General features: G+C 31.5%; 2 protein-coding genes across 3 annotated transcripts; both read right to left on the minus strand.

The window, feature by feature from the left end:
- Positions 1 to 354: 354 nt before the first annotated feature.
- Positions 355 to 5,313, minus strand: LOC113856632 (actin-7-like). 2 transcript variants are annotated; one of them, XM_027488549.1, is made up of 5 exons: positions 5,181 to 5,313; positions 4,166 to 4,236; positions 3,681 to 4,074; positions 3,067 to 3,602; positions 355 to 765 (listed from the first exon to the last, which is right to left on the minus strand). In XM_027488549.1, exons 2-5 carry the CDS (start codon positions 4,223 to 4,225, stop codon positions 355 to 357), a joined length of 1,401 nt encoding a protein of 466 aa, XP_027344350.1. In that variant the 5' UTR covers positions 4,226 to 4,236; positions 5,181 to 5,313. The 2 variants fall into 2 exon arrangements, with proteins under 2 accessions (XP_027344350.1, XP_027344351.1); XM_027488550.1 differs by lacking the exon at positions 355 to 765 and adding an exon at positions 2,462 to 2,906 and having other exon boundaries at positions 2,989 to 3,602.
- Positions 5,314 to 12,736: 7,423 nt separating this feature from the next.
- On the minus strand, positions 12,737 to 14,696 carry LOC113854841 (photosystem I reaction center subunit N, chloroplastic-like). The gene is made up of 3 exons (XM_027486099.1): positions 13,717 to 14,696; positions 13,359 to 13,484; positions 12,737 to 13,140 (listed from the first exon to the last, which is right to left on the minus strand). The coding sequence occupies exons 1-3, from the start codon at positions 14,014 to 14,016 to the stop codon at positions 13,042 to 13,044; spliced, it is 525 nt and encodes a 174-aa protein (XP_027341900.1). The 5' UTR covers positions 14,017 to 14,696; the 3' UTR covers positions 12,737 to 13,041.
- Between the last annotated feature and the right edge of the window lie 113 nt (positions 14,697 to 14,809).

A 14,809-nucleotide genomic window follows, 5' to 3' on the forward strand; every position in this document is an offset into this window, starting at 1 on the left:
TAAAATAATTGATTCATTTTGCCAAGTTATAGAGAAAGCTTTCAAAAAGGCGTACTGCATGATAGTCAACAGGAAACAACCCATCGTCGCCTAATTCTTGACTTGAAAAATATACAAATTTAGCTCTTGAAAATAATGGCCCTAATCTTTTGAATTTTTTAACAATACAACTAAAGCGTTTAATGGATAAAACCAACTTTAAGCTATCAATTTAACGAAATGATTGATAATATAAAAGACTAATTAAAGGCAAATCACTACTATCTCAGAAGATCGCATTGAAGCTAAACGATTAGAGAGATTTACAAACGTAAACCCTAAAGAAACAAAAGAGAGAAGTAATGAAATATGAAACTAAGCCCTCTCGCCTCTAATCCTTCGAGCGAGTTGAATATCCTTGGGCATGATGGTGACTCTCTTGGCGTGAATGGCGCAGAGGTTAGTGTCTTCGAAGAGGCCAACCAAGTAAGCCTCAGCGGCTTCCTGAAGAGCCGAAACAGCACTGCTCTGGAACCTCAGATCCGTCTTGAAATCTTGAGCGATTTCGCGAACCAAACGCTGAAACGGGAGCTTTCGGATCAGAAGCTCGGTGCTCTTCTGATACTTCCGAATCTCCCTCAGAGCCACGGTTCCCGGCCTGAACCTGTGTGGTTTCTTCACTCCGCCAGTCGCCGGAGCTGACTTCCGAGCCGCCTTGGTCGCCAGCTGCTTCCGCGGAGCCTTCCCGCCAGTGGATTTCCGAGCTGTTTGCTTCGTACGAGCCATCTGAAAGAGGATCTAGAAATTCCTAGAGTATTGAATTGAAGCGTGCAATTAGTTTGGTGGAATGAGACGGTACGAAAGGGGGAGTTTATAGATGAGGGTTTGAAATTTTGGAGGGAAGTTTTGCGTTTCGGAGGGTTTCTTTGGATTTGGAGCGATCCGCGATGAGGTTAATCGGACGGTTATAATTTCTCCGTAAGATATCACACGGATTCTTCTTTTTATTTTATTTTATTTTTAGGTTTTTAAAGCTTTTTAGTTTGGCGCCAGCAGAGTTTGGTATTTCTCAATTTTGCTTTTCAGTTTGCCGGGAGTACGGGACCCGGGCCTCTATACGTTGATTTGGTACTTGGAAGAAGGATTTGTAATCTGTAAAATTATTATGAATTTTTTCGTGTGCTGGGTAAAAAGTATGAATATAAATAAATTAAAAATAATAAGTATTTTTATTATTGATAATAAATACTTTACTTATTAAAAAAATCATTTTTCTAAAATTATAAAATTAAATTATTTGAATTAAGATACATCATTTTTGTTGATAAGATGCATCAAATTTAAAATTGAGGTGGGATAAACTAATATTACAATAATCTTAAAAAATAATTTATCTATTAATATATGTTTAATATGATAATGCATCAAGATTCAAATTTTAAAAGCTAAATCAAATTTAAAATAGAATTAATCAGCGTTATGTGATAATATTTAAAAGAAATAAAATTTATAAAAAAAATTTGTTAAAATTTAACCTTTAATAAATTTAGCGAGTAATATTTCATAGTGAATATTTTCTTTAAGAGAATTCTACACGTCCTGAAAAAATTGCTCTCCAATAAAAAAATGAGATAAGATATTGTATAGTCACATATCCATTTAGTTACATAAAAATGGCCAGACGTGGAGAACGGGTACCATGTGTCCTTTTCCTCGAAGTCGTCGATGAGTTTTAAAGAGAATATATATGCGTTTTATTATCAAGGGACACTTGTTTCATTCAAATTATGCCGCAACACCAAGTACCCGTAAATCATGAAGGAATTATGGTTCTTGTATGAAAGGTGTAGAAGATTCAACAGTGTATATTTTCAATGTAAAATTAAGATTATTTTTTTCATATATACTCAAGAACACTAAATAAGAACTTTATCAAAAATCTTAAAATATAATACATTATTAACATCAAATAATATAATTTTTAAAAATTTACTATTTGTTTTTTTTTTATTATGTATCATTGTTAAAAAAAATCAAATTAAGATTTATCATTGCAATACCTTTTAGAATAATTCTTTATAGTCTCAAAACACTCTTAAAAATCTTGTTACTTATTAAATAGAGAAGGTATAAAATTAAATGTTTTCATATTTTTAAGATAATAAATGCATTTATTTTTTATTTTATACTTTCTTTATGAAGTAAAAGGAGGGTAATTAAAATAATGTTGTAGAAAGATATGGCATGCGTCTATTTCTATAGTAATAACGAATCACCTTTGTCACTTAATAACTTTGACCGGCCAAAGTTTAGAAAGAAATTAACAATTAACACAGCAACGGCAAAATAACATCATCATAAGCAGTAACTAAATCAACTTATGCTGTTGATCATAAGCAACCTAAATTTCTTTGGGGCCAGACATTCATCATAGTATCATACATAAAACTGCAGTATGAATTTATGAGCATGAAAAAAAACAATAATATATAATTTCTCGATACATATAACTATTAACATTAATGTTCCAAGGGGAATAAATCCTTCAAATGTAAACTTAAAAAATTACAAAAAAGAAAAGGGGGAAAAAGAGATCATCACAATCACTCCTTTGCTACAACCTACTAAGGGAATGGATGAACCACAGATAGCTCAACATAAGAAATGCCTCTCTCTAACTCTCTGCCTGCGACATCCACAGCACCACACAGAATATGATGCATCAAACTAAGAATAGATTCTCCTTTAATGATACTTCCTCGCCTCTGATCCTCGGCAACACGACATGACACTGACACAGACCAAAAAAACAACGGAAGCAAAAAATATCTCACCATTTAAGCATATGTGGCACTTAGAAATTAGAAGCACTTCCTGTGGACAATGGATGGGCCAGACTCATCGTATTCACCCTTAGATATCCACATCTGCAAAAAACCCAAACATTTTTTAGCAATCAATGAAAGTTGCACCACACATGGAAGAGCTAATTAATGATAAAACAATCACCTGCTGGAAGGTGCTGAGTGATGCAAGGATTGATCCTCCAATCCAGACACTATACTTTCTCTCTGGTGGAGCCACAACCTTAATCTTCATGCTGCTAGGAGCAAGAGCAGTGATCTCCTTGCTCATCCTGTCTGCAATACCAGGGAACATAGTAGAGCCACCACTAAGAACAATGTTGCCATACAGATCCTTTCTGATATCCACATCACACTTCATGATAGAGTTGTAGGTAGTCTCGTGAATTCCAGCAGCTTCCATTCCAATCATAGATGGCTGGAAAAGGACTTCTGGGCAACGGAATCTCTCTGCTCCAATTGTGATAACTTGTCCATCAGGAAGCTCATAGCTTTTCTCAACTGAAGAACTGCTCTTTCCAGTCTCTAGTTCTTGCTCATAATCTAAGGCAACATAAGCAAGCTTCTCCTTCATGTCACGAACAATTTCTCGCTCAGCAGAGGTAGTGAACATGTACCCTCTCTCGGTGAGGATCTTCATCAAATGATCAGTTAGATCACGACCAGCAAGGTCCAAACGAAGGATGGCATGGGGTAGTGCATACCCCTCATAGATTGGTACAGTGTGACTCACACCATCACCAGAGTCCAAAACAATACCTGTAATAAAGGAATTGATTCAGGGATGAATGTTGTGATGATAAAAGAACAAATTGTGACAGAAGGTAGTATACAAACCAGTTGTGCGACCACTTGCATACAGGGAGAGAACAGCCTGGATGGCCACATACATGGCAGGCACATTGAAGGTCTCAAACATGATTTGGGTCATCTTTTCTCTGTTGGCCTTTGGGTTGAGAGGAGCCTCCGTGAGAAGCACCGGGTGCTCCTCAGGAGCAACACGAAGTTCATTATAAAATGTGTGATGCCAGATCTTTTCCATGTCATCCCAGTTGCTGACTATACCATGTTCAATGGGGTACTTCAGAGTCAGAATACCTCTTTTTGATTGAGCTTCATCACCCACATAGGCATCCTTTTGACCCATCCCAACCATAACACCAGTATGTCGTGGTCGGCCAACAATACTGGGAAACACAGCCCTGGGAGCATCATCACCAGCAAACCCTGCCTGTATCATATTGAAATCAATGGTTTAGTTTATGAAATCAAGACTGACAGATTCACAGGCACGAGAAACAAAAATAAAACTTAGCACTAACCTTGACCATTCCAGTTCCATTGTCACAGACAAGGGGTTGAATATCCTCAGCATCAGCCATCTCTTACCAACCTGCAGAAATCACAGGGTGTCATGAAATGTGTGGTGTCAGTGCTAACAGCATTGTAAGGATAACCAGTGAAGCCAAGACATTTACATCTGTTGAAGACTAAGATTTAATTCAAAGACTATATTGTTTAAAAAAAAAACATAGCACAAAACAAACACACACGGGAACAGGAAGAGAGCAGGGAAATTAAACAATTTAGTACTTGCAGGTTGAGACAAAGGAACAGCACAGGGTACATAAAATTAATAAACAAAGGAAGTCATCTTTTAGATTTTTTATGTTACACAGCCAATATTTATAAATTAACATTCCCACTATCACAGAATAATGGTTCCACACTATAGACACATGATTATAGCACACGGAACTTGAAATTTAAGTTTCTTAACAAGGAATATACAACAACCTCATGTTACCCCGACTCAAGAATATCAGTATCAACTGTCAATACCTTAACTACCTAATAATTTTAAAACAAAAAATATCAGAGATTCTCCCATAAAATCCAGATCAGACCATAAAACCAGTGAACAAAGCAAAAAACCTAACAATGGTTAATCGTCTTAGTTATGACAAGATCCAAGATCTCATTTCTAGTAGATCAGAACCAGATAGAGTGAGTATCGTGCTATACAAATCATCAAACCACAGATCAACTACATATAATCCCTAATCTAACTCCATTTGAGCAATAAAGCCATAAGAACCAAAATTATGAGTAATAAAACAACACGAAGACAGGGTTCAGCTAAGATAGGAGGCAATCTGATCAATAAACAAATCTGAGGTTTTAGGGATACATTTATCCGAAACGGAAAAGCTCACTCAAAGAATCGGTAAAAAGAAACGCAAGTTGCAGGGCTGAATGATTTGGTACTAAAATGCGAGAGAAACGTGGCTTAAAATTGAAAAGAATTACGATCTAAGAGATTAAAAAGGGAAGTACCTTGAATTAGAGAGAGAAGATAAGAAGATGGCTTTGCACTCACTACGCAGTTGAGAAAGGGAATGAGAGCTGGTAGTGTTAGAACAGAAACGAAGGGTATATATACAGAGAGAGAAGGGGGTGGGTGTGGGTGTCACTGTGTGTTTGTGAGGGTGTAATAGTAACGGTCTTTTCTAGCTCTGTACAGGGCTCATCAAACCTAGTAAACTCAGGGGGTCAATGGTAATTCGCTACAGTCAATTTTATTTTTTTTACTTTATCGAGGGATAAGGTTCGTGTCACGGGGGTGTCGGATTAAGATTGAAATCTAAATTAAATAAGTATTTTTAATGTATAAAATAGTTTAAATTTGGGTTTAAGTAATACTCACATAAATTTGTGAACATAGACATCATATCATCTAATTGTTTCTATGTTTGTATGACTGTATGATATATTTGTTTTCATTTATAATTAAAATGATTTAGATGACTTTTCAATTAAATTTAAAAACTACAATATTCTATAATGAGAATCTATATTTATATTTTTTATTATATAAATACACAATAAAATATTATATTCAAGATAAAGAAAATATGAGCACTCAGTTCGAATACTAATGTAAAAATATTCAACGACTGAGGATGATGATATCTTTAAGCTATTGCCCACGAAAATATGAATTAGGATATAAGTTGTTAAAATATGAGTTTGAATATAGGAATTATGACAAAGGTGTTGCTAACTAGTGCTCTTAGAATATTAATTAATAAATAATTATTAAAACTATACTAAAATATATAATAATAGGTTTACTTTTCAAGTTTTGAACAAAACAATGTATTTTTTATTCATTGACTAATACTTTTTAAATATTGATTGATATTTTCCTTATAATAATACCTTGCTTAAATATTTTTAATATGATCTCTCAATAGTTTGCATACATAAATCTTGTGAATAGTTAAATGAAAATATTGAATAAACAACTTCTATTTTTACTCTACATTACACGCATCTTTTGCGAATGATTGTCCCATTCGAGTGAGAGAAAAACAAAAAACCAGAATATATGATTGGAAAGAAATTTAATGAATTATATACAAAATTATATAATTCCCTTTTTGTATTTTATTGTCTGAACTTATAACATGTTTAGTAAATAAGATATGATAAAAAAAAAATACAAAAATTGAATAAAAGTAATAAAATAAAATAAACTCTTATTATATTTCATGTTTAATGCCATTAAGATAATAAATTAAATAATATTATATAATCTCATTTTATTTATTTACGACACAATTTTGTTTACAAGATAAAGTTTACGTTCAAAAGTTAAACATAATAAACTCAGAAAGTGAAATAAAAAAATTATCCTATTTATTATTTTATCTTATTTATTAAACGAGTTTGTTTTAAGATTTAGTTTTATTCTTATTTTTTCTTGTTAGTTCATTCAGTAAGAAATTATATTATCTTTGACTAAAGTGTTAAGTTTGAGCCTCATAATAAAAAGAAAACAAGTATTATAAAGATTCCATCCCTTTAAATAAATTTACACGATTAGATTAACAATAACCGGAGTTTATACGTCTTTTAAAATTTTAGAATATTTTAAAAAAAAGCTATGTACATGAATTAGTTTTAAACATATAAAAATAATATCATTTATCATCAAAATAATAATAATATCATTTCAATTTGTTAAAAAAGTAAAAAAAAAAAACGGCCAAGTTGATTATAATCAACCGAACTTTATTGATATGATATATTTTTTTTTATCTTTAATAGTTCAACAATAAATAAATACATTTGATATTATATGAGTATTTTTATTTATTTATTTTGAGTTTTTTAATATGTATATATTTCAAAAAATTCTTTAAATTAATCAAAAGAGACGACAAAATGTTGTCACACTTTTTATGTTTTTTAATTTTATTTTAAAATATATATTAACTAGTAATTAGTTCTAACTAAAAAAATTGACAATGTCCAATATCTATTATATATATATATGTAAAAGACAACATACTAATGACAACAACAGTAGGCATGTAATGTAATTAGAGTAGATCGGGAGGAATTTGAAGGACAAGAGGCAGAATCATTTCATTCACGAGAGGAGCAACATAGGTGACCTGTCTGACAGCCTTTCTTGCCTCACACCTTCGTCTCATATTTTTCACTGCAGCCATAGCAACAACCAGTTTCGCACCAAGAAAGTTCAAAGTTCAGGCTATTAATCACCTTTCAATATCATAATATATAAGCATTAAGCAAAATGCTTTTAGGCAGCATTCAAATACACATATTAGTGATTTATGAAAACTACTCGTCGTCCTTCAATTGACTTTAAAGTTCAGAGAAGATACGATTAATTTTGAATTCCATTTGTGGGTAAATGTTTTTTTTAAGAATTTAGCTTTAAACCAATGACTCGATTATTTGTCATTTCATATATACTAGGGATTTCTTATCTCACAATCATTTACTGGTTAATATTAAAATATTATTCCTCATTTCTCTGCCTTGTTTGACTGTCGTTTTGTTCCCTTTTCTCATTTTTACAGGAAACATAAAAAAAGGTTCACGAGATATATTAAGGTATATTACGGTCATTACTTTGTCTCCATCGTTGTAATATTTATTCTTTTCAAGATACACTACAATCATTCCTTTATTCTCTCAAGTTTTTTGGCCACACTGTGACAGCAAAATGAATAATTGTAAATCCATTATAATTAATGTTCTGAATTCACTCTTTGGGTGTCATGCATGCTTGCAATTATAATATAAATGGAAATACATATCTATGAACTTCTTAAAAGGAATCCCAACTATAATTTGCGTTATTCAAGTTCTAGAGATGTACTTGTTCAGCGCAAAATGATCCTCATATTCACGTGTAGCTTTTCCTCAACTTTAAAAGTTTGCATGTGCTTACACGTGCTAGGTACAGCCAAGACGTCGATGCTCGAACTGTGTACACATTCAAAGAGTAGCTCGTTTCGTTGGCTTATTATTATTTTTAGTAATATATGAGAACGAAGGCGAACATATAAAACTGCTAAAAACAATCGAGGTTCAGAGAGCATGCTTGTACGAAGCGGCATTTGTTTTTTTATTTATGTAATTCCTTTTAGGAATTTTGGTTTCTCTAAAGAAGGGGTAAAGGGGAGGAGGCGGAGGAGGGGTATGATGAAGAACATATTTTTGAATACTCTGTATGTTTGACAAAATTAATAGATAAATTAACTAAAAATTTTAAAATTTTTCTGAGAAACTAAAAGTTAATATTTGATAAAATTTGTTATTGAACAGATTACTAAGTATAAAATAACCAAAAAAATGTATTTGTACTTAAAATTTTATTGCTGATAAAAGAAATCTTAATCAGACAAAACCGATCCTTATCGTACGTAATGCTTTCATCGTCGAATTGATTTCAGACCTTCAAACTTGAAGCAATAGGGTTGAAATGTTGAATATGGTGATCAAAATAGGGAAATTGAAGATGCGTTGGTAGATGAAGGTGGCATAGGTCATTAATGCTGATGCCGTGTACGTTCACAAAGAAGTTTCACACTATGGGATGAAGGTGAGATTATCAAACACATTATGTTTTCTAAGTTTCAAACATACTCAAAAGTTTAGTGTTATGGACTTGCGAGAAAGAGAAAAAAAAAATCTTATTTATTTGGGAGAGAAAGGAGAAGAAAGACAATATCTAATGTCAAAAGATAATCACACGCTTATCTCTTCTGAACACAGGGATCATCTTTTAAAATCAAAGGTTTATAATTTAGTCGCATTTGCGCACACAACGAGTGGATAAGTAACTAGCACTAATAGTAGGTTTTCAAGACTACAAAGTCGGATTTTTTGTTTCAATCCGCAAAGTAATCGTTCTTCTTTGTGTTGCACAGTTTTCTTCGATCATTCAGAGTCACAAATTGATTGTTGGACAAAATACTTGATTATATGCGGGTGTAACTCAGTTAATTATTTTTTTTCTAGCTTCCTCTTTTTCTTACCTTTTTTTTTTCTATATTTTGTTTCTCTTTCTCTTCTAAATAAGTGGTTAAAATAATAGTGGTGAAAGTTAATGAGATTTGACAAAATGTTTATTAAAATATTAAAAAGAATACGTTTATATGCATTTGAAAAAAAAGGGAGGGGAATTCACTATTAGCCGGTGGTTGGATGTAGTGGGGCATGGGTTGTTGGAGTTCAATGTTCCCCTTTGTCTCTAGTTTTCTTTGCATTCATAAGAAGACAATTTGCAGGAAACCCACGCTATTTTTTTTTCTACGTTTTCTCCTTACATCTATGTCTTGATACAGTTCAAAATGATATATTCTCTCTTTTTTCTTTCTCTTGTTTTCTAATTTAATCAAAGTGTTAATAATATATGTGCATTCAAACAAGTTATTTTCAACCTTTAGTAAAATAAATGCTAACTTTTTGTAGACTGGTTTTACGAGTGTGCCCGAAAGAGATTTTTTATTATTACATTTTATTAATTAAATTATAAATCTTTTCAATATCGGAGAAGATAATTTTTTTTAAAAAGTAATGAAATTCAATATCATTTTTATTTATATCTCACTCACAACAGCTAGTATTTTATATATTTTTTGTTGGGAAATTATATTTGTGTGATCATATATTTTAAAATAAAAAATATAATAAATATTTTTAAGCAATAACAAAATATTGGTACACTTTTTGTAAATATTATATGAACAATTATAATTAAAAATTATTTACATTTTAGAAGTTTGTAGTTCAATTAGTTGTATAATATGTAAATAGCATTATCTTCTCACCCCCATCCTTTCGACGGTGTTAATTAGAGACAACAACATGGAATTTTGCATTAAATCCATTCTTAAACTGGCACCTCCAGTGAAGTTTATTTTCGAAGAATGGAATCATAATAGAATGGAAAATGAGATTTGCTACATATATGCGTTTTATTACAAATGTGAAGATAAACAAAGAACCGTTAGAGCCTTAGAGAGAAAAACAAGTGAATTACACGCAAAGATTTAATTATTACTCGTCGCTTGGGTATAACTCGTCGCATACAGTATCGTACATGTTAGGTGAAGTTTTTATTAGCGTATGATATTGGATATATGGTACCTAGTGGCTAGTGGGTACATCTAGTGGTTTGGTCAATCATTAAACATTAGTACCCTTTAAAAGTTTTCGAAAATAGAAAAACTATTAGTAGCAGATAAGTAGGATATGATGCACCAAACTTTTGCATGTATACTTTTATCTCAATCCATTCTCAGTAGTTTTGCATGAACCTTACATGCGTAGTTGCTGCATGAAGTGGTGGTTGGTGCTCTTCTTCACCTATATAACTTAGCGGCAAAGCGCCAATTAATGAGTGGGACACTGAACGATGGATCATGAGCTTAACGCAATCACGAATATCTTTTTTATATCGATTTTTTTGTACTTATCATTACTTAAAAAAGTATAGATAAAAGGGATTTGTACTTTAAAGTTTGCAGTTGAATTCTAGGTACGCTGAATTTTTGCATCAAATTGGTTTGTTTGCATGAGTGATATGAAAATAGCATCCTTATATTTTAGAAGAAAATTAGGGATGTTCTGTGGATTTGTGTTTGATACGATTCATGAAGTGAGTATTTTCATAACGTGTGATTAAGTCAATGTTTATATTTATGTTTAAACGATCATTTATTTAATGTTACTAGTTATAATTTTCATATTATATTCACGGTTATAAGTTTTGGAATGATAGCCGTAAACAATAACGCATGAGAATCCAGCAACCTAAGGATCCAACATGTTTGTGATGAAAAGGACGATGATGAGTGAGGACAAGTTTTGGGGTTTCTAGCAACTTGCTACTGTGCTTGACACCCTTCATGATTATGCACACATGGGACCATTAGCCTGGGGAATCCCAATCCCCCCACTACCTTTCAAAATGCCATTAATCTTGCTGCATTGCATGTCAGGACTATTGGAGTCTCTGCAGTTTCGCAGAGCTTATAGATTCTTGTTGCATTCCATGCTAAGGTATCTCATCTCACAATCAAACATTTAAAAAGGTTTATAATTGGCTAATGTTCTAGAATTATACACAACTAATTATTTTAAAGTTCTTTTAGAATGTTCTTTTAAGAAGATAGTGTTAACAGTTGTGTTTTTAACTATTAAAAGTTCTTATTATATATTATTTTTATCTTTAACTTAAAATTTTTCTTTTTATTTATATATATATGCATCTCAAAAACATGTCCCAAATATAAAAGGGCATTTAACCAAGTGATACAAAAATTAATATTGTGACAATAATTTGAAAAAGTTGGCAAAAATAACAACTAACAGTGACTTTTAGTTTGGACTTTTTAGAAAACAATTACCAAAGCTTTTTGACGTCCCAGAGCATTCGGCTGGGTTTCTTCCAAGAAAAAACAGTAAAAAAAATCAAAATAATTATAATTTATAAATTAATTTAATATATAAAGTTTTGTAATTTTACATTGAGTATTTATTTGATTAAAAATATTTTGATATAATAAACATTCAACATAATTACAAAATAAAATAAAATAAAACAACTTATTTAAATAAGTTCTTCGTCGCTAGCAATATGTTGGTTCGACTGGTTCTCATCAATGTTAAATAATTTTTTTTTCTTATTAAATGAACCATTATAGACTAAATTAGTTTATAAAAAATTTCAGTTAAATACTATTTATAACACACTTTCTACTATTAGCTAAAATTTATTAAAAAATATAAAATTTAAATTAATTATAGTTTTTATCACTTTTAAATCAATATTTTTTTTATAATTTTATAATTTTTAATAAATTTTAATCAATTATATTGCTAATTTTTCTCATCTATCTATAGGTTAGATTGTTTTTCTTTGGGTCAACGTCAGTTAACTGGATACGTGCTGAGAAATTATGAAACCCTGGGCCTGAAAGGTGGGCCTAATAGTTATTACAAATCAGACAGAACATATAAGTCTTCGTATGTTGACACAGACTATTATTATTATTATTTTTTATCATGATAAACATGTTAATATCATCATGATTTAAAATTAATTTTAAATAATCCTAATTAAGTACTCATATTGCTTCCAAAATCATTATAATTCACGACTCTTGAGTCCAAAATAGAGGTTTTTCTTTTCCTGGAGAACGGGTGGGCGATAGTAGCTAACTAAACTACAAATCATGATTGTGTTTAAAGAGGCGATAGAACATTATCCAACCCGATTCGAAAGTTGGGTCTAAAATCTAAATTCGATTCAAACTCACTTAATTAACAATAAGATTTTAATAAAAAAAAGAAGTTTGAATGGGTTGAATTACATAACCTTTCAAATTAATTCAGACTTCAGTTTTATATTTTCAGTTAAATCATAGTCGTCCAAATTTTGAAAGAGTTGTTTATCTTGTGCATTTGGCACGGCCCTAGTATTCTTAATGTGTATATGTGGGATAGTATAGATGCTGAAAGATGAATCTTGTTGTTAGTAAATGTTACAGTAGACAATGTGTTTAGTTAAGAGGTGATAAATCATTCATCCAACTTTATTCAATCTTATTAGGTTGGCTCTAAACTCAATTTAAATTCACATTTTACAATTAACATGATCAAATCGGCTTGAATCCAATAAAAAAAAGTCTGAATGAGTTGAGTTAAACAAGATCCTAAATGCACTGCATTTGGAGAGGCTTCATGTAATTGATTCTTTCAAGTAAATAATAGAGGCTCGTCCCATTTAATTTTCATTTTTTACAGCCAACCAAGAAAGATCATTAACTGCAGTAATAATAAAGGTACGACAGTAAACTATGAACTATTATCAAGGCTTTGTCCATTTCCAGAAAACATTAGACCCACACTTGTATTTGTCCTTTCCTTCACATTCAATCTCCAAATCATCAGAAATATATGGCACTTTCTGCACAAACAAAATGAAACGAATGAAAAAATAAATAAATTGAATAGAAACAAAGAATTAAGCCAAAACTTTCAGCAAGCAACTAGCATGTTTGGTCAAGATCGGACTTTAAGAAAATAGTCATTTCCTTTTTAAAAAATTTCTACATAAATTAATAAAAATATAGGATTATTTCTGTAAAATAAATGGAATCAAACACATGTTAACATATATTATACCTTTTGCTTGGCTAGATCTTGGCAACCAGTGAAGTTCTCGGGGAACTTGCAAGTGCCAAACTCCACAGTGTATGCTCTTGCAAAATTTGCCCCTGTTGTAGCTAACCTCTTCTTGTCATTCAGTTCCTATTGCAATGATCAAATTAAAACTAGTTAAATTATAATGACATGAAGGGTTTCTATAAATTATTATGTACAATAAGTCCATATTAATTAGATTAAAGAGATTTTATATAATAAAAGTTAAACAAAATATTTTGAATATAACGTCTTAATTATTTTATTACTCAACATAAATGAAGTGAAAAAAGGGTAATTAAAGAGTGATTGTATAACAAAGGCAAGAGAATGAATAGACCTTGTTGGCCTTGCTCTTTTCAAGGTATTCTTCAATGACCCCAGCATTGGCAGAAGAATTGGAAGCAGCAGCTGAAGCGGTGAAAAGGGTGGCTGCCAAGTAAACAAGGGCACTTCTCCTTCCTTCGTTTGCTTGTGATTCTTTGGATGAATGTTGAGCCTTTATCTTGATCACAGGTAACTTGTGCCCAGAGACAGGTGGTGGTGATGCAACCGAAGGCATAGAAGTGAGCTTGGTATTGAGATCAGAGCAAGATCTGACATAGCTACAAGCCAAGACACTTGAGTTCATGGCAGCCATGGTGGATGCAAAGAAAAATAACTAGCTTGATTTGAAAGAACTAGAATAGAATGGGGTGCAATCTACTGGCTCTAATTTTTTTTTCTTGATTATATTTTCTTTTGTTTTGTTTGAGGCTTAGGATATGTGATAAGGAGTGATACGACAACTACAAGTAGCGTAATTAAAGGTTGTGGTTGGAGTGTGGATAAGGTGAGATTCCCTCACTCCCTATTGGCAAATCTTTCCTACGTGTTCTTTTTAGGACACTTCAGATTCTTTCGTGTTATTCTACGTCCCACTTCAAAAATCAGGGCTTGTGCTTCATATAGCTCCTAGTATGTAATTTTGAGTAATGTTCCATCAATGTATTTTGAATAATAACATCATGTTCCTTTCGTTAATATTATTTGTTCTTATTAATAATTTTTTTATATCTTTTAACATTTTTCTGAAATATACTGAATTTGTTATTAATACTATTTCACCCATTGCAAAAGCGTAATATGGCATAATAAAAATTTTATAAATAACAAGAGTCTAAAGAATAGAATAAAAACAATACAGAATAAAGATAATAGATGTTTACATAATTATGTTGATAAAAATCTTGATATTCTTACAAGATAGGAGAGATTAAAAGAAAAAATTACAAAGAGTAGTATTTTGAGGTTTAGAGAAAGTGTTCATCTATTCTTGCTCTCCCTCTTCTTGATTTTTAGTCGCCTATTTATATAGAAGGTTTCTTCCTGTTGAAGATTCTTTCTTATTTGATGAGCTGTTATCACTTATATTATTTTTGTCTTGACTTCTT

This window comes from Abrus precatorius, unplaced genomic scaffold, assembly GCF_003935025.1.
Source record: "Abrus precatorius isolate BTA unplaced genomic scaffold, Abrus_2018 Scaffold11, whole genome shotgun sequence".
In the NCBI taxonomy this organism is placed as follows: domain Eukaryota; kingdom Viridiplantae; phylum Streptophyta; class Magnoliopsida; order Fabales; family Fabaceae; genus Abrus; species Abrus precatorius.

What these genes read in the sequence shown, in the direction of transcription:
- LOC113856632 (XM_027488549.1), bottom strand. Translation starts at nt 4,225, where the DNA reads ATGGCTGATGCTGAGGATATTCAACCCCTTGTCTGTGACAATGGAACT. An exon ending in ATGGAACTGGAATGGTCAAG is followed by an intron (nt 4,075 to 4,165) that starts GTTAGTGCTAAG and finishes AATATGATACAG; the next exon opens with GCAGGGTTTGCTGGTGATGA. An exon ending in CTAGCAGCATGAAGATTAAG is followed by an intron (nt 766 to 3,066) that starts GTTGTGGCTCCA and finishes ATCCTCTTTCAG; the next exon opens with ATGGCTCGTACGAAGCAAAC.
- LOC113854841 (XM_027486099.1), bottom strand. Translation starts at nt 14,016, where the DNA reads ATGGCTGCCATGAACTCAAGTGTCTTGGCTTGTAGCTATGTCAGATCT. An exon ending in AAAAGAGCAAGGCCAACAAG is followed by an intron (nt 13,485 to 13,716) that starts GTCTATTCATTC and finishes TCATTGCAATAG; the next exon opens with GAACTGAATGACAAGAAGAG. An exon ending in AAGATCTAGCCAAGCAAAAG is followed by an intron (nt 13,141 to 13,358) that starts GTATAATATATG and finishes TTGTTTGTGCAG; the next exon opens with AAAGTGCCATATATTTCTGA.